The 26,895-nt window shown below is 48.1% G+C and overlaps 1 protein-coding gene across 1 annotated transcript in view; it reads left to right on the plus strand.

The window, feature by feature from the left end:
• sspo (SCO-spondin) overlaps nucleotides 1–26,895 on the plus strand; it is a 517,250-nt gene that overhangs the window by 255,613 nt on the left and 234,742 nt on the right. The window contains exons 60-69 of the mRNA XM_059646360.1: nucleotides 274–526; nucleotides 2,095–2,141; nucleotides 3,582–3,752; nucleotides 4,653–4,781; nucleotides 5,433–5,578; nucleotides 9,121–9,215; nucleotides 10,035–10,084; nucleotides 11,710–11,880; nucleotides 18,791–18,961; nucleotides 19,416–19,495. Of these exons, the coding sequence (XP_059502343.1) occupies nucleotides 274–526; nucleotides 2,095–2,141; nucleotides 3,582–3,752; nucleotides 4,653–4,781; nucleotides 5,433–5,578; nucleotides 9,121–9,215; nucleotides 10,035–10,084; nucleotides 11,710–11,880; nucleotides 18,791–18,961; nucleotides 19,416–19,495 (1,313 nt within the window). The remainder of the gene's footprint in view (nucleotides 1–273; nucleotides 527–2,094; nucleotides 2,142–3,581; nucleotides 3,753–4,652; nucleotides 4,782–5,432; nucleotides 5,579–9,120; nucleotides 9,216–10,034; nucleotides 10,085–11,709; nucleotides 11,881–18,790; nucleotides 18,962–19,415; nucleotides 19,496–26,895) is intronic.

Raw genomic sequence — 26,895 nt, forward strand, 5'->3', positions numbered from 1 at the left:
GAAGGATGGTGGTGGTCAGTCCCCTTCTGGGGTTATGGGTGGGGGTGTGGGTTAGGGTGTCAATCCCCCAGGGGGTGGTAAGTGGTGGGGGCAGGTGGGGAGGGTATGAATCCCCAGGGTTGGTATGTGGAGAGGCAGGTCAATTCCCCTGGGGATAGTAAGGTGGGTGGAGGGTGGTCAATCCCCTGTGGGTAGTGTGAGGGGCATTAGTTCTCTCCCTGTGTCTCTCTTGTTGCTGCATTGCCTCTAATGCTGGGTCTGCTCTGTTCACAGAAACTTGTCCGAATGGGATGGTCTATCTCACTGTGGATGAGTGTCTTCAATCTGGTGGTCCTTGTCCCCGGGGATGCCTTGACCTGACAGACAGTGTACAATGCACCACCCATTGTTATGAAGGTTGTTACTGTACAGATGGACTGTTTCTGCAGAATGGCTCCTGTGTCCCACTGCAGCAATGTGACTGTTATTATCAGGGCCAGTGGTACCCAGCTGGGTACAGCCTTGACAAGGATCCTTGCAATAACTGGTAAGTGTTTAAGTAACTGAATTTACATATCTTCTCCACTTCCAGTCCCACTATAACACACACCAACCTTAGCTTCTTAACCCCTAGCAAGTGAGAATCCAATCACCTTCATCTCAATTCAGTGGTGTTACTGAATCCTCCACTATCAACATCCTGAAGGTTACCATTGACCTGAAACTCATCTGGGCTGGCCACATAAACACAGCAGCTACAAAGATAACAAGGTGTAGAGCTGGAAGAACACAGCAGGCCAAGCAGCATCAGAGGAGCAGGAAAGCTGATGTTTCAGGTCTAAAAGCAGGTTAGAGACTGGGAATCCTGCAGCGAGTAACTCACCTCCTGACTCCTAAATCCTGTCCACCATCTCCAAGGCACAAGTCAGGAGTGTGATGGAATACTCCCCACTGGCCTGGATGGGTGCAGCCCCAACAACACTCAAGAAGCTCAACACCATCCAGGGGAAAGCAGCCGCTTGATTGGCACCACATTCACAAACATCCCACTCCCTCCATCACCGAGGCTCATTACCAGCAGTGTGTACTATCTACAAGATGCACTGCAGAAATTCATCAAAGATCCTCAGACAGCACCTTCCAAACCCACAACCACATCCATCTAGAAGGACAAAGGCAGCAGATACATGAGAACCACAAGACTGCAGGTGAATGGACCCATAAGATAGTTCACATGAAAGGGCTCTAATTGCTGTGTATATACAATAAGACCATAAGAAATAGGAACAGGAGCAGGCTACTTGGCCCTGTGAGTCTGCATCACCATTCAATATGATCGATCACAGCCTTGAATATCTACAAGGACTCTGCACGCACAGCTCTCTGTGGTATGGCATTCCAAAAACTGAGAAACCTCTGAGAGGAGAATTTCCTCCACATATCAGTCTTAAATTGGCATCCCCTTGTTCTGAGACTGTGCCCTCTCATCCTGGACTCTCCCACAAGGGAAAAATCCTCTTAGCATTTATCCTGCTGAGCCCCTTAAAACATCTATACAGCTCAATGAGATCACTTCTCATTCTTCTAAACTCCAGTGAGTAGAGTCCTACCCTGTTTAACCTTTGCTCAAAAGACAATCCTTTATACCAGGGATCATCCGAGCAAACTTTCTCTGAACTGCCTCCAATGAAATGGTATCCTTTCTGACTCTTCCTGACATTTGGGTGTTTTGCTGCACCCAGTTGTGAGAAAGTTCTCCTTAGAAAGACCACACTGAGCTTACAGAGCAGTAATTACATGGTATCAGAGATAATGGGGACTGCAGATGCTGGAGATTCCAAGACAATAAAATGTGAGGCTGGATGAACACAGCAGGCCCAGCAGCATCTCAGGAGCACAAAAACTGACGTTTCGGGCCTAGACCCTTCATCAGAGAGGGGGATGGGGTGAGGGTTCTGGAATATTCCTTTGTGACCTTTCTATCAGAATGTCTTAAAGGTACAGGCCTGTCTGTTCCTGGGTGCCCACCACGATACAACAAACCCAGTACTGGCTTCCTGTCTGCAGCATGTTTTCTCAGTTGGCTCACTAATGGTATTTGTTTTTGTGTTACAGCACCTGTCAGTCTGGACAGCTGGCTTGTGGCAATCTTCCATGTGCAGGTACTGAACAAATCAACTCTTCACCTGATTGACTACACATAGCCTTCTGTTCCTAACACTCCTCCCTATTGTCCACATCCTCATCCCTGCCTGAACATCTCTCCCCAGTGTGGTCAAGAACATTGTCTGGGTTAATGTGTGGGATAGGGAATCGCACCTCCCCTAATGATGATGGAAGAGACATATGACAGGGAGACTTGTGATGGTTTGATCACAGATTTCAGAAGAATTAGATTAGGAATTAGGAATTTGGAATTTTTCACCTTGTCATAACAAGTCACTGAGCCCATTGCAGCTTCAGTTTCTCATACTCCTACATCATCCCTGTGTCCCTTGCCCATGTCTGATCTATTCACTCCTATCATATCACTCCTTCCCCACCCACTCTAACCCCTATCCCTTCCTGTTCTCATAACCCCCAAATGCTCCTTCACCTACTGCCTTTTCCCTCTCTCTCTCTCTCTCTCTCTGCCTGCATCCTTCATTCCAGCCTCACCTGTCAATGGAACTCCGGCAAAAATCTGGCGAAGAGAGCATAATGTGGGAAAGAGTGAAATTGCCATTTTGGCTGGAGCAGTAAGAAGAAACATTCTATTAAAATGGGGAGAGAATGCAGAGTTCAGAGATGCAGAAGGATCTGGGTGTCTGATTGCATGAATTAGAGAAGGTTAGTCTGCAGTTACAGAAATAATCAGGAAAGCTCATCAAATGTTATCATTTAACCCAAGGGGAAGAGAAAATAGAACTTAGCTTCAGTTACACAGAGCACCGGTGAGACACATCTGAAGGACTGTGTGCGTATTGGCCCCTGTATGTAAGGAACATAGAACATTACAGCACAGTACAGGCCCTTCAACCCTCGATGTTGCACCGACCTGTGAAACCAAACTGAAATATGCTGGAGGCAGGTTAGAGAAAGTTTACCACGCTAATGCCTGAGTTGTCCTTGAGGAAAGACTAGATGGACTGGGCTTGTATCAACTGGAGCTTAGGAGAACAAGAGGGATTTCACTGAAACATGTAGGGAGCAGAAGGATCTCAACATTGGGGATGTGGAAGATTTGTTTCCTCTTATGGGAAAATCTAGAACTAGGGCTCACTATTTAAAAATCGGGGGTGCCCTTTAAAACACAGATGAGGTGATTTTTTTGACTCTCAACAGGTTGAGCATCTTTGGAACTCTGTTTTTGAAAGATGCTGGAAGAAGAGGTAGATAGATTCTCATTTAAGCAAGGGGGTGGACAGTTATCAGGATTTATGTGCTTGTGCTTGCAATCAGATTGGATGAAGATCCAATCATATGAATGTCCCTGATTTCTTGTTAATTTCACTTGTTTTCATTTGTATTCTGTGCTCATGCATGTTTTCCCACATTTCCATGTTTTCCCCTGTGGTTTTTTTCATGTTTCCCTGTGTTTTTCCCATGTTTTCCTGTTGCAGTGGACTGTTCTTGGAGCCGCTGGACACCGTGGAGTTCTTGCAGTAGAAGCTGTGATGTTGGATCCAGGCGGAGATTCCGATCTCCCACAAACCCCCCTGCAGCATTGGGTGGGAGAGAGTGTGAGGGGGACATGGTGGAAACGGAATATTGCAGTCTGCAGCTTTGTGATAGTGAGTAACAGGAACCAAATAAAGCTGCATATCTGCAGAGTCAAACCCAGCATCAGGCTCAAAAACCAAAAAGTAGGAGCAAGAGACAGAAAGAGGAGGTGCGATTAGCAGATGGGATTGGGGATGTTGTATTATGATGGACAGTGAACTGGACAGCAGTCAGGAAATAGAGGGTAGGAATAAACAGGTCTTTTTCCCGATAATGGGTAGTGACTAGCAGGGTATCACAGAGATCGGTGCTAGGAGCCCAACTATTCATAATATGTATTAATGGTTTAGGGAAGGAAATTGACTGTAATATATCAAACTTGGCAGATGACACAAAGCTGGGTTGGATGGTGAGTTGCGAGGAGGATACAGAGATGCTTCAGTGTGATTCGGGAAGGTTGAGTGAGTGGGTAAATGCATGGCCGATGCTGTATAATGATGATAGTGAAAACACAAAGGCATTTTATTATCCGAAGGATGAGAGAATGGGAAAGACGGAAGTGTGGTGAGACTTGGGTGTCCTTCTACGTTAACCACTGAAGGTAAGTGTGCAGATGCAACAGGTGGTGAAGAAGTATGTTGCCCTTCACAGTGAGATCATTGGGATGTCTTACTGCAGTTGTACAGGGCCTTGTGGAGACCACACCTGGAGCATTGTATGCAGATTTACCCTCCTTCTGTGGGGAAGGATGTTTTGGCTGTGGATGGAGTGCAGTAAATGCTGACCAAATGTTTGCTATCCTGGGATGGCAAGACTGATGTTTCAAGAGAGACTGGATCAGGTTAGGACATTAGTGCTTAGACGATTGAGGGAGGGGGTGGGTGTATGGATAGTATTATAACTCCCTTTGAGATTAAGTGTGGTGTCAGTGCAGGATGTCTAACTAACTTTCCTGTCCCTGTTTGCCACAGGTGTGTGGAGTGAGTGGGGTCACTGGTCAGAATGTTCAGTCTCTTGTGGAGGGGGCTTCAGTAACCGAACGCGAGTGAACATCTCATCACAAAGCAGTCAGCTGACCAGCTGTAACACTCATCCGTGTGGTGAGTGCTATTTGGGAGAAATAGACACTGAATACCAGGATCTCCAAGAAACACAACTGACAGGGAATACTGTCTCACTGTGAACAGTTCACATACAGATTGTGATGGTGGGGAGCATGGCACTGTCGGAGGGTCAGTGCTGAGGGAGCGGGCACTGTTGGAGGGTCAGTGCTGAGGGAGCAGGCACTGTCGGAGGGTCAGTGCTGAGGGAGTGGGCACTGTCGGAGGGTCAGTGCTGAGGGAGCGGGCACTGTTGGAGGGTCAGTGCTGAGGGAGCAGGCACTGTCGGAGGGTCAGTGCTGAGGGAGCAGGCACTGTCGGAGGGTCAGTGCTGAGGGAGTGGGCACTGTCGGAGGGTCAGTGCTGAGGGAGCGGGCACTGTCGGAGGGTCAGTGCTGAGGGAGTGGGCACTGTCGGAGGGTCAGTGCTGAGGGAGCGGGCACTGTCGGAGGGTCAGTGCTGAGGGAGCGGGCACTGTCGGAGGGTCAGTGCTGAGGGAGTGCATGTGGGTGAGAGTATGTTGTCTGTCTATCGATGAGGGTGAGATTGATGACTGTGCGATGCTGTGGGTAGTATTTATGTGCGTGGTGCTCATTTGTATCCAGCTAATGACCCTCTGTGCTCCCTTCCCTTGTTCTTTGTTGATAACAGAAGCCCATCCATCGAACTGCTCTGAAGGGACTGTGTGGCGGGATTGTTCCATTGGAGCTGACACTTGCACAGAGCTCAGTGTGGGAGAGGAGTTGAGTTGGAACTGCAGCTCGGGATGTTACTGTCAGGATGGGCTGCTCCTACAGGTCAGACTCTGAACTGATCATTATCGGTGACACTGATCTCCTATCACTACAAAATCCTGAACGTCTCACTCTCTCTTCTTCCTCTCTGTATCTCTGTCTAGCATATAGTCAGAAATCACCTGACACCGCATTCCAACCCAACAGCTTTCAGAGTGTAGCCTTTTAGTCAGGTGAAGTGAGAGAGAGCACACAGGCACAGAATTTCTGGGCAGAGAGGGATCAACTGCAGGGAGATCAAATGATCATATAAACAGTGCGAGTGGTGTGTCAAATAATAATTCCCGCAGATGATCAGAATTGTTAGACGGCGTGAGTAAAGAGTCAACAGCTGAATAACAAGTGAAAGGATGACCTATAATCTGATTAAATGAGACTGATATATAATTATAAAAATTAAAAATAAGGTGGTGCCGAAGTCAAACCAAACAGCTGGAATAATATGATAGGTCTCAGAGCCACATTGCTGAGGGTCTGACCAAAGTATAAGTAATTCAAAACTTTACAAACTAATAAAGGTTGAGAGTTCAGAACAATTTACCCAGGTGATGGTGTTAAACCAAGACAGTAAGGAACATTTTACAGATACAGTACGGTGGAGTCACGTGTTGCATAACATCATCTACAAATACCTTGCAAGAACTGTGACAAACACTACATTGGACAAACTGGCAGAAAGCTAGCCACCAGGATACATGAACATCGACTAGCCACAAAACGACATGACCCACTATCACTCGTATCCTTACATACAGATGAGGAAGGACACCAGTTTGATTGGGACAACACATCCATCCTAGGATAATGAATACAGTCCGCCGATTTCTCAGCAACAAACCCAAACAAAAAGACAAAACGGGCCCAGAAACCATAACCACGCTCCCCTACATCAAAGACATTTCCGAAATGACTGCCAGACTACTCGGACCCCTTGGCATCAGGGAAGCCCACAAACCCACCAACACACTAAAACAGCAGCTAATGAACTTAAAAGACCTTATACAGACAACAAACAAAACGAACGTCATCTACAAAATACCCTGCAAGAACTGTGACAAACACTACATTGGACAAACTGGCAGAAAGCTAGCCACCAGGATACATGAACATCAACGAGCCACAAAACGACATGACCCACTATCACTCGTATCCTTACATACAGATGAGGAAGGACACCACTTTGATTGGGACAACACATCCATCCTAGGACAAGCCAAACAGAGACACGCACGAGAATTCCTAGAAGCATGGCATTCCAATGGGAACTCCATCAACAAACACATTGATTTGGAGCCAATCTACCATCCCTGAGAAAAAGAACAGGAAATGACATCACCAACGCAAGGAAACCTAACCAGATAAATAGAAAGCGGGACATAGCACCAGCGCTTCGTCGGAGGCTCACTGATGATGTTACCTAGAATGGTGACGAAACGTCTGAAAACTAACCTTCCAGCTCAGCGAGCAAACTCACATCCAGAACCTCAACCTGAGCTACAAATCTTCTCAAAACTCGCTTGGGAACATCCTGTTTGGTGCTTGTTGTGCAGTGTCCATCCATCCGTTGTCATAACGTCTGCATGGCTTTGCCAATGTACCGTACCCTGGGGCATCCTTGCCTGCAGCGTATGAGATGGAGAACCCTGGCTGAGTCACATGAGTATCTGTCATGTACGTGGTGGGTGGTGTTCCCATGTGTGATGGTAATGCCCAGGTCAATGCTCTGACATGTCTTGCGGAGGTTACCATGACAGGGTTGTGTGATGTTGTGGTTGATGTTGCCCTGAGGCTGGGTAGTTTGCTGCGAACAATGGTCTGTTTAAGGTTTGTCGGTTGTTTGAAGGTGAGAAGTGGAGGCATATTGAAGATCTTGGTGAGATGTTTGTCATCAATGACATGTTGAAGGCTGCAAAGAGCATGGCCTAGTTTCTCCGCTCTGGGTAAGTACTGGATGACAAAGGGTACTCTATTGGCTGTGCCCTGTGTCTGTCTTCTGAGGAAGTCATTTCAGTTTTTCACTGTGGCACGTTGGAACTGGCGATCCATGAGTTGAGGATCATATCCTATTCTTATGAGGGTATCTTTCAGCATCTTTAGGTGTCTGTCTCATTCCTCCTCATCTGATCAGTTTCTGAGTATGTGTAGGGTTTGTCCATATGCATGGCTGCTTTAATGTGTTTAGGATGGAAGCTAGAGAAGTGAAGCATTGTGAGGTTATCCACGGGGTTGCGGTAGACTGAAGTACTGAGGTGTCTGTCATTGGTAGAAATACATGTGTCCATGAACGAACACAGCAGACCAAGCAGCATCTTAGGAACGCAAAAGCTGACGTTTTGGGCCTAGATCCTTCATCAGACCCTTTTCTGATGAAGGGTCTAGGCCCGAAATGTCAGCTTTTGTGCTCCTAAGATGCTGCCTGGCCTGCTGTGTTCATCCAGCTCCACACTTCGTTATCTTGGATTCTCCAGCTTCTGCAGTTCCCATTATCTCCGTCCAAGAATGGGACTGATTCTGAAGAGTAGTCCATTTAAGTCTAATGATGGGATGAAACTTGTTGATATTGCTATATAGTTATCTCAACGATTCCTTGCCATGAGTCCAGAGGAAGAAAATGTCATCAATGTATCTGGTGTATGGCATTGGCTGGAGGTCCTGTGCAACAAAGAAGTCTTGTTCAAACCCTTCCATGAAAATGTTGGCATATTGGGGAGCAAATCTAGCCCCCAAGGCTGTTGCATGTGTCTAGATAAAGAACTGGTTGTTGAAGGTGAAAACGTTGTGGTTGAGGATGAGCTGGACAAGTTGCAGGATGGCATCTGGAAATTAGCAGCTGTTGGTATTTAGTACTGAGGCTATTGCAGTGTGATGCCATCGTCATGGGGGATGCTGGTGTAGAGAGACAAAACGTCCATTGTGACAAGGAATGTTCCTGGTTTGACTGGTCCGTGGGTGCTCAGTTTCTGTAAAAAATCTGTACTATTGCGACAGAAGCTGGGGATTCCTTGTATAATGGGCTTCCACACCCATAAAGAGGGCTGAGCCATGACCTTGGGTTCATGTCGCGCTACATGTAACCCGCCATAATGTTCCATCTCTGTAAAATCTTCCTTTTTGTCCTGTATTAGCACCATCACCTTGAAAACTGGTTATGATCTCTCTACCTTAGTTAGAGGTAACCCAAGACTGTACAAACTAAATTTAGTTAGACCCTTGGCATCTTAATTTGAACTTTTTGCAATTATCTCTGCCTCATTTAATCGGATTACAGGTGAGGAGGTGGGGACGGAGGGAGATGGTGGGGAGGTGAGGACAGAGGGAGATGGTGAGGAGGTGGGGACGGAGGGAGATGGTGGGGACAGAGGGAGATGCTGAGGAGGTGGGGATGGAGGGAGATGGTGAGGAGGTGGGGACGGAGGGAGATCTGAGCTGTGTTGTTTGATTGTGAGGTGAGTGAGTTTTGATTAAGTTCTGATCCCTGATTTTATGCACACCCTGTTATTAATGTAATGATTCTGATGGTTCCTTTCCATTTCGCTGTGTTTCAGGAAGGCAAATGTGTGCCTGTCACTGATTGCCAATGTGTGGATGGAGGGCACATTTACCAACCTGGGGTCACTGTGCTGAAAGACTGTAATTCCTGGTATGTCAAAGGTCAAAACTTATTGCTCCTGATGGATCATCCTTAAATGGACCTTCAACAGCAACAACTCTCAGCAAAACAGCAGCCAATAGGAAAACCCTCAGCTAATCGGAGTAAAGATGGCACATTGGGAATGGTTGTGGTTACTACACAGATTTGTAGAGACGCTGTCATTAAATGGGTTGCTTCCAGCATAGCTAACCCATTTTTAAACTACCCATGGACCCAATAAACCCTTAACGAGTTGCTGTTCTTTCCTAACTATCAACTGCTTGCCTACTCTTTTATTTGTCTCTCCCTCTCCTTCACTCCCTCCCTCTCTCTGTCCCTCTCTCTCTCTCTGTTGCTCTCTCTCACTGTCTCTTGTTCTCTGTCACTCTCACCCTCCCTTTCACTTCCTAACACCCTTTCCCATCTCAAGTGGTTCGAGTCTGGAGTCTACTGTCTGAGAGTGTGGCGGAGGGACAGGCTCACTCGAGGGCTTAGGGTCTGGATGTACTGTCTGAGAGTGTGGGGGGGGCAGGTTCACTTGGGGGGTTAGGGTCTGGGATGTACTGTCTGAGAGTGTGGGGGAGGGAGGGGCAGGGCCACTCGAGGGGGTAGGGACTACGTTGGAGCCAATCTGTCACTGTCTATGTTGTGCCTTGTTGCTGTGGAATGGAACTCCACATGTTGTGTAATGGTGATGGTGTGTCCCCTCCCTCCTTCCCAGGGATTAAGCCTCATGTTCTATCTGTATCTGGGTCTGTCTCTGGGGCTGAATATGTTGATTCTTTTCGAAAGGCATGTCAACTATCTTGATATTTTTGCTTCCTTCAGCACCTGCTTTTCCGGACAGATTGGAAACTGTACCCAGAGAGTGTGCAATGGTAAGACATCATTCCTATCTCTTGGGATTCATTAAAGCACAGTTTTTTTTTCTCATTTCAGTGAAATGTGAGAATCGTTGAAAGTGGCCCAGAAATATGATTAAAACGTTGCACTCAGGGATCTTGAAATTCTCAATGATCCACATCTGTTGAAAAATGAAACTCCCTCCCCCATGCCCACGAGCAGGAAAATCCCTGTGACCCTCTCAGTGATCTGCCTGTCTCATTTTTCAAACTCCCTCGAAAGATCTTAGCCCCTACAGGGGTGTCTTCTTCCTTGTAGCAGAATTCTTGTTTTTTGCTTTTATCTGTGTCCTCAATCAGGGAGAAAGGAGAAGGTTGTTTTCTGGCTCTGGCTGGTTCTGGTTGCACTGTTTCCATCAGTCTGTAGCAAACTGCAGCTAGACCAATCTGAGGGCTGTCATCCTTCAGCCTTTCCTAATTCAGAGATCCTTGGTGCTGCTGTGTCTTGACAATGTAACAGCCTTACTGTTCCAAAAGCAAGATAATCTTGTACAGTTTCAAATGATCCTTACAATCCCACTTTGTTTTTCAAGCTGGTAACCGTTCTGGTATTCCACTTTGTAGCAGTGTCTGTCTCTGTTCCAGTTTATAGTCCAAAATGGGAAAAAAAAGTGTTTTCGTGTATGACTATATATCTATACCATGTACAGGTGTATACACACACACACACACACACACACACACATACACATATGCACACATAGACACACACGCACACAGACGTATACACACACATGCACACATATATACACACACACTCTCACACACATACACTCAAATACACACGCACATTCAAACACACAATCTCATATATAAACATACACACACACATTCAAACAAACACACACACTCTCAAACACATACACTTGAACACACACATACACACTCACACACACATACACACACATGCATATACTCAAACACAGACACACATACGCGCATATAAATGCACACACACACATACACTTTTGCACACACACTTGCGCACACACTCTCTCATGCACAGAAACACACACTCACAATCTTACACAGACACTCATGCACATACATTCACACATACACACACACATTCAAAAACACACACACACACACACACACACACACACATTCAAACACACACACACACATTCAAACACACACACACAAACACACACACACACACATACACACACACACACATACACACACACACATTCAAACACACACATTCAAACACACACACACACACAAACATGCACTCAAACACACATACACAGGCTCAAACACATAATCTCACACACACAGATACAATCACACACAGGTATTAAATAGACATTCACTCCGCTTACATTCACCCGCCTGTTAAATTTCTGAAACACAAATAAACCCAAGCCTCAACTCTGACCCCTCTCTAAATCTCCTTCCGACCCCTTGGCTCTTCCATCTGACCCTGTTACTCCGCTCTCTGGCCTATGACCCTTCCCACTGATGCCATGATCCCGTCCTGTGACCTGTGACACCCCTAACCCCATTCTTCCTCCGTCCGACCCTGCGACCCCTCCGTCCGACCCTGCGACCCATACACATTGCCACAGAGTGTGACCAATAATGTTGTTTTGCAGTGAATGGTGATTGGTCAGACTGGACTCCATGGAGTGATTGCTCCATTTCATGTGGAGGGGGTATCCAACATCGATTCCGGTTTTGTACAAACCCACCTGCTGCTGGGAATGGTCTGCCCTGCATTGGCCCAGAAGAGGAGGTTACTCCCTGTAATGTCCAGCAGTGTTTGAGTGAGTGAGTGAATCAAGGGACAGAGGGAGCTCAGTGAGGGAGGGACGGAGGGAGGGAGTTGGCGAGGGAGGGAGGGAGGGCAGGCTCGTGCTGCTGTAAAAACATTTGTAGTGGCTGTTGGTTGGTGACGATGTTCCCATGGAAACCACCCATCCACCCCTTTCATTCCAGTCTGTTCATGAACATGTTGTAAAAGTTTGCTGAGGGGATAAGCGTACCACTGGCTGGGGCAGCATTTATTACCTCAGACAGCAGTGAAGAGTCAACCATATTGCTCTGGTCTGGAGTCAAGTGTAGGCCAGACCACACAAAGATGACAGCCTTCCCTTCCTAAAGGACATTACTTAGCAACGTGGAAAATGGGTGCAGGTGTAGGCCATTCGGCCCTTTCAACCTGCACCACTATTCAATATGGTCATGGTTGATCATACAATCTCAGTATCGCATTCCCACCCTCTCCCCATACCCATTGATCCTTTTCGGCACAAGGGCATGTCCAGATCCCCCTTGAATATATATAATGAACAGGCCCCAACAGCTTCCTGTGGGAGAGAATTCCACAGGTTCACAACTCTCTGAGTGAAGAAATTCTTCCACATCTCAATCCTGAATGACTTACCCCTTATTCATAGACTGTGACCTCTAGTTCCAGACTTCCCCAACATCAGGAACATTCTTCCTGCAGCTAGCCTGTCCAGTCCCATCAGGATTTTATATGTTTCTATGAGACTCCCCCCTCATTCTTCTATATGCCAGTGAGTACAAGTCCAGTCGATCCATATGCCAGTCCTGCCGTCCCAGGATTCAGTCTGGCGAACCTTCACTGGTCTCCCTCAATAGAAAGAATATCCTTCCTCAGACTTGGAGACCAAAACTGAACACAATAGTCAAGGTGTGGCCTCAGCAAGGCCCTGTATAACAGCATCAAGACATCTTTACTTCGATACTTAAACCCTCTCGCTATGAAGGCCGCATGTTATTAGTTTTTGTCTCTGCCTGCTGCGCCTGTATGCCAACGTTCACCAACTATACCACCATGACACCCAGGTCTTATTGCACCTCACCTTTTCCTAAACTGCCACCATTCAGATAATAATCTGCCTTCCTGTTTTTCTGACCAAAGTGGATAACCTCACATTAGTCCACATTATATTGCATTTGCCAAGGATTTCCCCAATCAGCCAGTCTGTCCAAGTCACCCTGCAGCCTCTTAGCATCCTCCTCACAGCACACACTGCCCCCCAGCTGAGTGTCATCTGCACACTTGGAGATATTGCATTGAAACCCCTCGCCCCAATTGTTAATGTATGTTGTGAGCAGCTGGGGTTCCATGCACTGAGCCCTGCGGTACCCCACTTGTCACTGTGTGTCACTCTGAAAAGGGCCCATTTATTCCAACTCTCTGCTAACAAGTTCTCTATCCATGTTAATCCATTGCCTCTGATGCCATGAGCTTTAATTTTCCTTATTAACCTCTTGTTTTGAGCCTTGTCAAAAGCCTTTTGAAAGTCCAGATACACAACATCTACTGATTCGCCCTTCCACTCTACAGATCACATCCTAAAAAAATTTCAGAAGATGTGTGAAGCATCATTTCCCTTTAGTGATTCCAGCCTGACTCGGACCCATCCTGTCACCGCTTTCCAAATGCTCAGTTATTACATCCTTAATATTTGACTCCAGCATTTTTCTACCATCGATGTCAGACTAACCGACCTATAATTCCTCTTTTTCTCTCTCCCTTTTTTAAAGAGTTGGGTCACATTAGTTACCCTCCAGTCCATTGGAATTCTTCCAGAGTCTACAGAATGTTGGAAAATGATCGTCAATGCACCTGCTATTTCTAGGGCCACCTCCTTTAGTACTCTGGGATGCAGAACATCAGTCCCTGGGGATTTACGGGGTTTTAATCCCATCAATTTCCCCAAGACCTTTCCTGACTAATAAGAATTTCCTTGAGTTCCTGCTTCACGCTTGACCCTGTGATCCCTAGTATTCCTGGGAGGTACTTGTGTCTCCTAAGTGAAGACACATCCAAAGTATTTGTTCAGTTGGTCTGCCACTTCTTTGATTTTCATCAAGAATTCACCTGATTCTAAGTGCACGCGTCCTACATTTGCCTTCACCAGTCATTTTCTCTTCGCACATTTATAGGAGCGGTGTCTAACTGATGTGTTTTTCTGATGTTTAACAATACTTACATAACAGCTAATGGACTTTTAGGTACTTCACCCTTTCAGCTGTTTGACCCTGACAAGACCTTCAACACGGTTGTGATTGATAAACACTTGGATACTTGTTACCCAGCCCATCACCATAACCTGTACAGCAATAGACAATAGGTGCTGGAGTCGGCCATTTGGCCCTTCAAGCCAGCACCACCATTCATTATGAACATGGCTGACCATCCACAATCAATATCCTGTTCCTGCTTTATCCCCATAACCCTTGATTTTACTATCTTTAAGAGCTCTATCCATCTCTTTCTTGAAAGTATCCAGAGATGAGGCCTCCACTGCCTTCTGGGGAAGAGCATTCCATATATCCACCAGTCTCTGGGTGAAGAAGTTTTTCCTCAACTCTGTTCTAAATGGCCTACCTCTTATTTTTAAACTGTGTCCTCTGGTTCTGGACTCACCCATCAGCGGAAACATGCTTCCTGCCTCCGCAGTGTCCAATCCCTTAATAATCTTATACGCCTCAATCAGATCCCCTCTCATCCTTCTAAACTCAACTGTATACAAGCCCAGTCGCTCCAATCTTTCAACATATGATAGTCCCGCCATTCCGGGAATTGACCTCGTGAACCTAGGCTGCACTCCCGCAATAGCAAGAATGTCCTTCCTCAAATTTGGAGACCATAACTGCACACAATACTCCAGGTGCGGTCTCACCAGGGCCCTGTACAGCTGCAGAAGGACCTCTTTGATCCTATACTCAATTCCTCTTGTTATGAACTCTATCAAGCTCTGCTTGAACCAGAGACTGAGTTTTCATAGCTCTCTGTGGTAGAGAATTCCAAAGATTCACAACCTTCTAACTCAAATAATTTCTCTTCATCCCAGTCCTAAAGGTCAACTGCCTCATTAAATTGTATTCCCTCATGATAGACTGCCCACGCCCCATGGGCCTACTGAAGTTCGCCAGCACTTTCTGCGTTTGTTTCAGATTTCCAGCATCTGAAATATTTTGCTCAATTTCCCAGATGTTAGCCTGGGGCTTTGGATTAATAGTTCAATGATATAATAAAGGAGAGAATTGATGTAAAAAGTAAATTGAAAAGAAATAGAAAAACAAAGAGCAAGATTCAGTGGGCATATGAAAACAAAGAAAGTAACTAAAGTAAGTGTGGGATCCTTGAAGATCGCAATTATGGAATAGGTAATGCGGAACAGGGAAATGGCAGATAACTTTAAACTAATATTTTGCATTGGTTTTCACAGTGGAGGACTGTAAGCTCTCAAAGATATTGGAAAAGCAAAGTGTGTATGGGAGGGAAGGTTTTGTAACTGTCTCTAACACAAGGGACAAAGTATTTGACAGAATTACTCATTCCAGTGGATTGGAAAATCACATCCCTGAATCAGGAAACTGTAAGCCAGTTAGTCTAACGTTAATCATTGGGAAATTGTCAGAGTCCATTATTAATGAAGAAATGGCAGGCCATTTAGAACAGCTGAATATAATCAAACAGAGCCAACATGGTTTTGTGAAAGTGGAAATCCCATTTGACAAATTTTCTGCAATTCTGAGGATACAACAAGCAGACACGATAAAGGGGAACCAGTCAATGTTGAGCATTTGGAATTCTGAAAGATATTTGTTAAGGTACCACATAAAAAGGCTATCCCACTAGATAGAAGCTCATTGCAAGTGGTGGGGGATGTTTTAGCATGGATTGAGGGTTGGTTAACACACATAACTAGTCCCCAGGATTAACTTCTTTATCAAGGTGGAATGATGTAATTAATGGCGTGCTCCAAGGATCAGTCCTATAGCTTCAATAATGTACTATCAATATTAGTGTCTGAAAGGAGGGGTCACAGTGTAATGCGTCACAATTTACTGATAACAGAAAAATATGTGGGAAGGCAGGTTGTGATGAGTACAAAAGGAATCTGTGAGGGGACATTGAAAGGTTGAGTGAGTGTACAAAAACTTGCCAGAGGGAGTTTAATTTAGGAAAGTGTGAGGTCATGCACTTTGTTAGGAAGAATGAAAAGGCAAATTATTAGTTAAGGGGAGAGGGATTCTTTAAAAAAGGGGTGGCACAAGGGATTTGGGTGTGAATCAGAAAAGTTTAGCACATGGGGACAGCAAATATTTAAAAAGGAAAATAATATTCATGGCTAAGGGTCAAGTTGTGGAGAGTGGGGCTTGTGTAATTTTAGAGCAGATTTTGTTGATGCAGGCTCAATGGGTTGAAGGACAACTTCTACAGTCAGTGATTAAAATAGAATTTTGGTCTTTATTGCTGGGGGAGTGGTGTTTGATTTTAAAAACGGAGAAATCCTGTTAAAATTGCACAGGGCGTTGGTGAGGCCACACCTGGAGCATTGTGTACAGTTTTGGACAGAGTGCAGATCTCACACTGACATTTCCATTGTGTTATCATTCATGTAGATTACTACATTTATGGATTCTGATTTCTGCAAGTTAGTCTCCTTTTCAACCTCTTCCAACTTTTATCTCCGATGTCCTTTTCTTGAGGATTTTGTTGACAGTACTCGGCCTGTAATTGGACTGAGAGGAAAAATGGCATTAAACTGAGTGGGATGCTGACCCTCTGACAGTGCCCTCTCCCCCAGCACTGACCCTCCGACAGTGCCCGCTCCCCCACCACTGACCCTCCGACAGTGCGGTGCTCCCTCAGCAATGACCCTCCGACAGCGCGGCGCTCCCCCAACACTGACCCTCCGACAGTGCCCGCTCCCCCAGCACTGACCCTCCGACAGTGCCCGCTCCCCCAGCACTGACCCTCCGACAGTGCGGCGCTCCCCCAGCACTGACCCTCTGACAGCACGGCGCTCCCTCAGCAATGACGCTCCGACAGTGCGGCACTCCCTTAGCACTGACCCTCCGACAGTGCCCACTTCCCCAGCACTGACCCTCCGACAGTGCCCACTCCCCCAGCACTGACCCTCCGACAGCGCGGTGCTCCCCCAGCACTGACCCTCCGACAGTACGGCGCTCCCTCAGCACTGACCCTCCGACAATGCCCACTCCCTCTGCACTGACCCTCCGACAGCGCGGCGCTCCCCCAGCACTGACCCTCCGACAGCGCTGAATTGACATGTTGGACTATAACCTGGTGTCGTGTGATTTCTGACCTTGTTCATCCCAGTCCAATCCCGGGACCTCCACATTGTGGCCTGTCACCCTTCAGTTTTGCAGAGTCTGTGTTGTGTTTGCTGCACTGTTTGACTTGGACTTCCTCTTTACTGTATCTTGCTGTTCATGTAAATTTGCGTCTGTTGTAAAGAAAGGTTCTGTTCCATTGAAAGAGAAACTTTCGGCGAGCATTCTTAGGGATAATATTTACGCATATTTGAAAAAGCATGGCCTAATTCGGGACAGTCAGCATGGCTTTGTGCAGGGCATCTCATGTCTTACTGACCTGATTAAATTATTCGAGGAGGCGTTGAAGGCAATCGATGAGAGTACAGCAGTGGATGCTGTCTGCATGAATGGTAGTAAGGCTTTCGACAAAGTCTCTCATGGTAGATTCATCCAAAAGATTAAGATGTATGAGATCCGTGGTGACTTGGTCACCTGGGTTCATAATTGGCTTGTGCATGGAAGGCAGAGGGTCATGGTGGAACAGTGTTTTTCTGGCTGGAGGGCTGTGACTAGTGGTGTTCTACAGGGATCCATTCTGGGACTTCTGTTGTTTATAAAATATATAAGTGACTTGGATGAAAATGTAGATGGGTGAGTTAGTAGTTTGCAGATGATACAAAAGATTGATGGGGCTGTGGATAGTGTAGAAGGTTGTAAAAGGATACAGTGGGATATAGATCAGTTGCAGAAATGGGCGAAGAAATGGAAGATGGAGTTTAATCCAGATAAGTGTATGGTGCTGCACTTTGGGAGATCAATTGTTTTGGAAACATATACAGTTAACGGCAGGATCCTGAACAGCATTGATGTACTGAGAGATCTTGGGGTCAAGTTCATAACTCCCCAAAAGCTACCATGCAAGTAGGTAGGGTGGTGAAAGAAGGTATATGGCATAATCGCCTTATTGGTCGAGAAATGAGTACAAGAGTCTGGATGTCATGTTGCAACCTTATAAGACTTTGGTTAGGCCACACTTTAGAGTATTGGGTTCAACTCTGGTCACCACATTACAAGAAGGATATGGAGGCTTTGGAGAGGGTGCAGAGGAGGATGCTGCCTGGACTGGAGGGTATGAGCTATAAGGAGAGCCAGAAGAACTCGAGTTGTTTTCTCTGAAGCAGCACAGGCTGAGGGGAGAAGACTATAAAACTATGAGACGCATAGATAGGGTTAACGGTCAGAGTTGAAATGTCTAATACTGGGGGCATGTATTTAAGGTTGGGGGGAAGTTTAAATGAGATATAAGAGACGTTTATTACACAGGGAGTGTGGGAGTGTGGAATGCACTGCCAGGGTTGGGGGTGGAGGAAGATATGAAAGGGGTGTTTAAGGGACTTTTAGATAAGCACATGAATGTGCAAGTATTGGAGGGATATGGACCAAGGGCAGGCAGAAAAGGTTAGTTTAAAATGGCCTCATGTTCGGCGCAACATCATGGGCCGAAGGACCTGTTCCTGTGCGCTGCAGGTCTATGTTCTGTGTTTTTTTGCCTATGAAATCCCCTCCCCATTCTCCACAGAATTGTCCAGATATGACGATGTTCCTGAACTCTGTTGTGATGTTTTCTAGGAGCGGGTGCCTGGGGAGAGTGGTCTTTGTGGACTGATTGCTCTCGAAGCTGTGGGGATGGTGTGCGATCTCGAAGCCGGCTTTGTGACAGCCCCCCTCCCCAGGGAGATGGGGATTTCTGCGAGGGTCCGAGCTCTGGAACTGAGCCGTGCCACAGGGACCACTGTCCAGGTAAAGGTCAGACTGAAAACCACAGGGTCCTTTCATTTCTCAGGCCATTCACTTCTCTGTGTCCCACTCTTGAGACAGGGCAGGAGCTGAAAGCTGGAGCGCAGATTTACAAGTGGATCCTGAGATCGACAATGGATCCTCTTTGGGGGGATCAGGATGATATCGGTGGAGGGCACCAAGTGAACCTGGAATATTTAATGAGATCTTACTGATAGCAAACTCTGAGGAAAAGTAATCTGAGAGATCACCGGGAGGTCACTGTGACACAATAATAGTTATCGATAGGGTGAACAGATTCTGAACAACTAACTCTGGTTTGAGTGGATCCCAGGAAGTGGGATCTTCTCTTGACCTGGAGGAGGCGCCAGGGGATGGTTGAACGCATTAATGGAGTGATGGGGCCCTGGTCTCACATGTTCACCCTGAGATTTACTCCATCTTCATTCTGTTCTAGCAGTCAACTGCTCCTCAATTGTGGGCTCCATCTACCACCAATGTGGGCCCCCCTGCCCCAGGACCTGTGATGACCTCACGGTGAGTAAAACACAAATCATTGTTTCCCCAAAACTTCCACTTCAACTGAGGAACAACCTGGAATACCACAGACTGTCCAATCAGAGCGAGGCCACTGAATGTCCATCGCGAGCGAGGACCCCAAATGTCCATCGCGAGCGAAGCCACTGATCATCCAATCACTGATCACACACTGATGGGGGCCTGGGTTGGGGTCTGAGTGGACACTGGCCAGGTTTCTGACTGGGTCAGGGTGGACACTGATGGGTTGGGAGGGGTCTGAGTCAGGATGTGGTAGAGTAATGCCACTGGACAAGTGATCTAGAATCCAGGTTAATATTCTGAGGATGTGATTTGAATTCCACGATCACAGATGGTGAGATTTAAATTCAATAAAATCCAGGAATTAAAAAGCTACTCTAATATGATCATTTAATCATTGTTGATTGTTGGAAAAACCCATCTGGTTCATTAATGTTCTTTAGGGAAGGAAACTGCCATCCTTACCTGGTCTGGCCTACATGTGACTCCAGACCCACAGCAATGTGGTTCATTCTGAACTGCCTCCTGAATAACCTCCTGAACCAACTAGGGATGCTCAATAAATGCCAGCCTTCACCTGTCACCATGTCTTTTTTCTGGCAAACTGATGCAAATTTCCTTCCCTAATGGACATTAATATCACTGCCTCTCACCATCACCGTGTCTCACTATTACCATCTCTCACTGTCACTCTCTCACAATCACCATGTCTCACTGTTACCGTCTCTCACTGTCGCCCTCTCTGACCATCACCATATCTCACTGTTACCGTCTCTCACTGTCGCCCTCTCTCACCATCACCGTGTCTCACTGTTACCGTCTCTCACTGTCACCCTCTCTCACAATCACCGTGTCTCACTGTTATCGTCTCTCACTGTCACTCTCTCACCATCACCGTGTCTCACTGTTACCGTCCCTCACTGTCACTCTCTCACCATCACTGTGTCTCACTGTTACCGTCTCTCACTGTCACCCTCTCTCACCATCACCGCGTCTCACTGTTACCGTCTCACACTGTCACCCTCTCTCACCATCACCATCGCTCACTGTCACCCTCTCTCACCATCACCGCGTCTCACTGTTACCGTCTCTCATGGTCACCCTCTCTCACCATCACCGCGTCTCACTGTTACCGTCTCTCACTGTCACCCTCTCTCACCATCACCGCGTCTCACTGTTACCGTCTCTCACTGTCACTCTCTCACCATCACCGTGTCTCACTGTTACCGTCTCTCACTGTCACCCTCTCTCACCATCACCGCGTCTCACTGTTACCGTCTCTCACTGTCACCCTCTCTCACCATCACCATCTTTCACTGTCACCCTCTCTCACCATCACCGTGTCTCACTGTTACCGTCTCTCACTGTCACTCTCTCACCATCACCATGTCTCACTGTTACCGTCTCTCACTGTCACTCTCTCACCATCACCATGTCTCACTGTTACCGTCTCTCACTGTCGCCCTCTCTCACCATCACCGTGTCTCACTGTTACCGTCTCTCACTGTCACCCTCTCTCACAATCACCGTGTCTCACTGTTATCGTCTCTCACTGTCACTCTCTCACCATCACCGTGTCTCACTGTTACCGTCCCTCACTGTCACTCTCTCACCATCACTGTGTCTCACTGTTACCGTCTCTCACTGTCACCCTCTCTCACCATCACCGCGTCTCACTGTTACCGTCTCACACTGTCACCCTCTCTCACCATCACCATCGCTCACTGTCACCCTCTCTCACCATCACCGCGTCTCACTGTTACCGTCTCTCATGGTCACCCTCTCTCACCATCACCGCGTCTCACTGTTACCGTCTCTCACTGTCACCCTCTCTCACCATCACCGCGTCTCACTGTTACCGTCTCTCACTGTCACTCTCTCACCATCACCGTGTCTCACTGTTACCGTCTCTCACTGTCACCCTCTCTCACCATCACCGCGTCTCACTGTTACCGTCTCTCACTGTCACCCTCTCTCACCATCACCATCTTTCACTGTCACCCTCTCTCACCATCACCGTGTCTCACTGTTACCGTCTCTCACTGTCACTCTCTCACCATCACCATGTCTCACTGTTACCGTCTCTCACTGTCACTCTCTCACCATCACCGTGTCTCACTGTTACCGTCTCTCACTGTCACCCTCTCTCACCATCACCGCGTCTCACTGTTACCGTCTCTCACTGTCACCCTCTCTCACCATCACCATGTCTCACTGTTACCGTCTCTCACTGTCGCCCGCTCTCACCATCACCGTGTCTCACTGTTACCGTCTCTCACTGTCACTCTCTCACCATCACCGTGTCTCACTGTTACCGTCTCTCACTGTCACCCTCTCTCACCATCACCGCGTCTCACTGTTACCGTCTCTCACTGTCACTCTCTCACCATCACCGTGTCTCACTGTTACCGTCTCTCACTGTCACTCTCTCACCATCACCGTGTCTCACTGTTACCGTCTCTCACTGACACCCTCTCTCACCATCACCATGTCTCACTGTTACCGTCTCTCACTGTCACCCTCTCTCACCATCACCATGTCTCACTGTTACCGTCTCTCACTGTCGCCCTCTCTCACCATCACCGTGTCTCACTGTTACCGTCTCTCACTGTCACTCTCTCACCATCACCATGTCTCAATGTCACCGTCTCTCACTGTCACCCTCTCTCACCGTCACCGTGTCTCACTGTTACCGTCTCTCACTGTTACCGTCTCTCACTGTCACTCTCTCACCATCACCGTGTCTCACTGTTACCGTCTCTCACTGTCACCCTCTCTCACCATCACCGTGTCTTACTGTTACCGTCTCTCACTGTCACCCTCTCTCACCGTCACCGTGTCTCACTGTTACCGTCTCTCACTGTCACTCTCTCACCATCACCGTGTCTCACTGTTACCATCTCTCACTGTCACCCTCTCTCACCATCACCGTGTCTCACTGTACCGTCACTCACTGTCACCCTCTCTCACCATCACCATGTCTCACTGTTACCGCCTCTCACTGTCACTCTCTCACCATCACCGAGTCTCAGTGTTACCGTCTCTCACTGTCACCCTCTCTCACCATCACCATGTCTCACTGTTACCGTCTCTCACTGTCACCCTCTCTCACCATCACTGCGTCTCACTGTTACCGTCTCTCACTGACACACTCTCTCACCATCACCGTGTCTCACTGTTATCGTCTCTCACTGTCACTCTCTCATCATCACCGTGTCTCACTGTTACCATCTCTCACTGTCACTCTCTCACCATCACCGTGTCTCACTGTTACCGTCTCTCACTGTCACTCTCTCACCATCACCGCGTCTCACTGTTACCGTCTCTCACTGTCACCCTCTCTCACCATCACCATCTCTCACTGTCACCCTCTCTCACCATCACCGCGTCTCACTGTTACCGTCTCTCACTGTCACCCTCTCTCACCATCACCGCGTCTCACTGTTACCGTCTCTCACTGTCACTCTCTCACCATCACCGTGTATCACTGTTACCGTCTCTCACTGTCACCCTCTCTCAACATCACCATGTCTCACTGTTACCGTCTCTCACTGTCACTCTCTCACCATCACCGCGTCTCACTGTTACCGTCTCTCACTGTCACTCTCTCACCATCACCATGTCTCACTGTTACTGTCTCTCACTGTCACCCTCTCTCAACATCACCATGTCTCACTGTTACCGTCTCTCACTGTCACTCTCTCACCATCACCGTGTCTCACTGTTACCGTCTCTCACTGTCACTCTCTCACCATCACCGTGTCTCACTGTTACCGTCTCTCACTGTCACCCTCTCTCACCATCACCGCGTCTCACTGTTACCGTCTCTCACTGTCACCCTCTCTCACCATCACCGCGTCTCACTGTTACCGTCTCTCAATGTCGCCCTCTCTCACCATCACCGTGTGTCACTGTTACCGTCTCTCACTGTCACTCTCTCACCATCACCATGTCTCAATGTCACCGTCTCTCACTGTCACCTTCTCACCGTCACCGTGTCTCACTGTTACCGTCTCTCACTGTCACTCTCTCACCATCACCATGTCTCACTGTTACCGTCTCTCACTGTCACCCTCTCTCGCCATCACCGCGTCTGACTGTTACCGTCTCTCACTGTCCCCCTCTCTCACCGTCACCGTGTCTCACTGTTACTGTCTCTCACTGTCACTCTCTCACCATCACCGTGTCTCACTGTTACCGTCTCTCACTGTCACCCTCTCTCACCATCACCGTGTCTCACTGTACCGTCACTCACTGTCACCCTCTCTCACCATCACCGTGTCTCACTGTTACCGTCTCTCACTGTCACTCTCTCACCATCGCCGAGTCTCACTGTTACCGTCTCTCACTGTCACTCTCTCACCATCGCCGAGTCTCACTGTTACCGTCTCTCACTGTCACCCTCTCTCACCATCACCGTGTCTCACTGTTATCGTCTCTCACTGTCACTCTCTCACCATCACCGAGTCTCACTGTTACCATCTCTCACTGTCACTCTCTCACCATCACCGTGTCTCACTGTTACCGTCTCTCACTGTCACTCTCTCACCATCACCATCTCCGACTGTCACCCTCTCTCACCATCACCGCGTCTCACTGTTACCGTCTCTCACTGTCACCCTCTCTCACCATCACCATCTCCTACTGTCACCCTCTCTCACCATCACCATGTCTCACTGTTACCGTCTCTCACTATCACCATCTTTCACTGTCACCCTCTCTCACCATCACCGTGTCTCACTGTTAGCGTCTCTCACTGTCGCCCTCTCTCACCATCACCGTGTCTCACTGTTATCGTCTCTCACTGTCACTCTCTCTCACCATCACCGTGTCTCTCTGTTACCGTCTCTCACGGTCACTCTCTCACCATCACTGTGTCTCACTGTTACCATCTCTCACTGTCACTCTCTCACCATCACCATGTCTCACTGTTACCGTCTCTCACTGTCACCCTCTCTCACCATCACCGCGTCTGACTCTTACCGTCTCTCACTGTCACCCTCTCTCACCATCACCGCGTCTCACTGTTACCGTCTCTCACTGTCACCCTCTCTCACCATCACCGCGTCTGACTCTTACCGTCTCTCACTGTCACCCTCTCTCACCATCACCGCGTCTCACTGTTACCGTCTCTCACTGTCACCCTCTCTCACCATCACCATCTCTCACTGTCAGCCTCTCTCACCATCACCGTGTCTCACTGTTACCGTCTCTCACTGTCACTCTCTCACCATCACCGTGTCTCACTGTTCCCGTCTCTCACTGTCACTCTCTCACCATCACCGCGCCTCACTGTTACCCTCTCTCACTGTCACCCTCTCTCACCATTACCATCTCCTACTGTCACCCTCTCTCACCATCACCGTGTCTCACTGTTACCGTCTCTCACGGTCACTCTCTCACCATCACTGTGTCTCACTGTTACCGTCTCTCACTGTCACCCTCTCTCCCCATCACCATGTCTCACTGTTACCGTCTCTCACTGTCACTCTCTCACCATCACCGTGCCTCTCTGTTACCGTCTCTCACTGGCACCCTCTGTCACCATCACCGCGTCTCACTGTTACCGTCTCTCACTGTCACTCTCTCACCATCACCATGTCTCACTGTTACCGTCTCTCACTGTCACCCTCTCTCACCATCACCGCGTCTCAGTGTTACCGTCTCTCACTGTCACTCTCTCACCATCACCGTGTCTCACTGTTACCGTCTCTCACTGTCACTCTCTCACCATCACCATCTCCTACTGTCACCCTCTCTCACCATCACCATGTCTCACTGTTACCGTCTCTCACTATCACCATCTTTCACTGTCACCCTCTCTCACCATCACCGTGTCTCACTGTTAGCGTCTCTCACTGTCGCCCTCTCTCACCATCACCGTGTCTCACTGTTATCGTCTCTCACTGTCACTCTCTCTCACCATCACCGTGTCTCTCTGTTACCGTCTCTCACGGTCACTCTCTCACCATCACTGTGTCTCACTGTTACCATCTCTCACTGTCACTCTCTCACCATCACTGCGTCTCACTGTTACCGTCTCTCACTGTCACCCTCTCTCACCATCACCGCGTCTGACTCTTACCGTCTCTCACTGTCACCCTCTCTCACCATCACCGCGTCTCACTGTTACCGTCTCTCACTGTCACCCTCTCTCACCATCACCATCTCTCACTGTCAGCCTCTCTCACCATCACCGCGTCTCACTGTTACCGTCTCTCACTGTCACCCTCTCTCACCATCACCGTGTCTCACTGTTACCTTCTCTCACTGTCACTCTCTCACCATCACCGTGTCTCACTGTTCCCGTCTCTCACTGTCACTCTCTCACCATCACCGCGCCTCACTGTTACCGTCTCTCACTGTCACCCTCTCTCACCATTACCATCTCCTACTGTCACCCTCTCTCACCATCACCGTGTCTCACTGTTACCGTCTCTCACTGTCACTCTCTCACCATCACCGTGTCTCACTGTTACCGTCTCTCACGGTCACTCTCTCACCATCACTGTGTCTCACTGTTACCCTCTCTCACTGTCACCCTCTCTCCCCATCACCATGTCTCACTGTTACCGTCTCTCACTGTCACTCTCTCACCATCACCGTGCCTCTCTGTTACCGTCTCTCACTGGCACCCTCTGTCACCATCACCGCGTCTCACTGTTACCGTCTCTCACTGTCACTCTCACACCATCACCATGTCTCACTGTTACCGTCTCTCACTGTCACCCTCTCTCACCATCAGTATGTCTCACTGTTACCGTCTCTCAATGTCACCCTCTCTCACCATCACCCTGTCTCACCATCACCATCTCTCACTGTCACCCACTCTCACCATCACCGCGTCTCAGTGTTACCGTCTCTCACTGTCACCCTCTCTCACCATCACCGCGTCTCACTGTTACTGTCTCTCACTGTCACTCTCTCACCATCACCGTGTCTCACTGTTACCGTCTCTCACTGTCACTCTCTCTCACCATCACCGTGTCTCACTGTTACCGTCTCTCACGGTAACTCTCTCACCATCACCATGTCTCACTGTTACCGTCTCTCACTGTCACCCTCTTTCACCATCACCGCGTCTGACTGTTACAGTCTCTCACTGTCACCCTCTCTCACCGTCACAGCGTCTCACTGTTACCGTCTCTCACTGTCAACCTCTCTCACTATCACCGTCTCTCACTGTCACCCTCTCTCACCATCACCGCGTCTCACTGTTACCGTCTCTCACTGTCACCCTCTCTCACCATCACCGTGTCTCACTGTTACCGTTTCTCACTGTCTCTCTCTCACCATCACCGTGTCTCACTGTTACCGTCTCTCACTGTCACTCTCTCACCATCACCGTGTCTCACTGTTACCGTCTCTCACTGTCACTC

This window comes from Stegostoma tigrinum, chromosome 5 (genome assembly GCF_030684315.1).
Source record: "Stegostoma tigrinum isolate sSteTig4 chromosome 5, sSteTig4.hap1, whole genome shotgun sequence".
Taxonomy (NCBI): domain Eukaryota; kingdom Metazoa; phylum Chordata; class Chondrichthyes; order Orectolobiformes; family Stegostomatidae; genus Stegostoma; species Stegostoma tigrinum.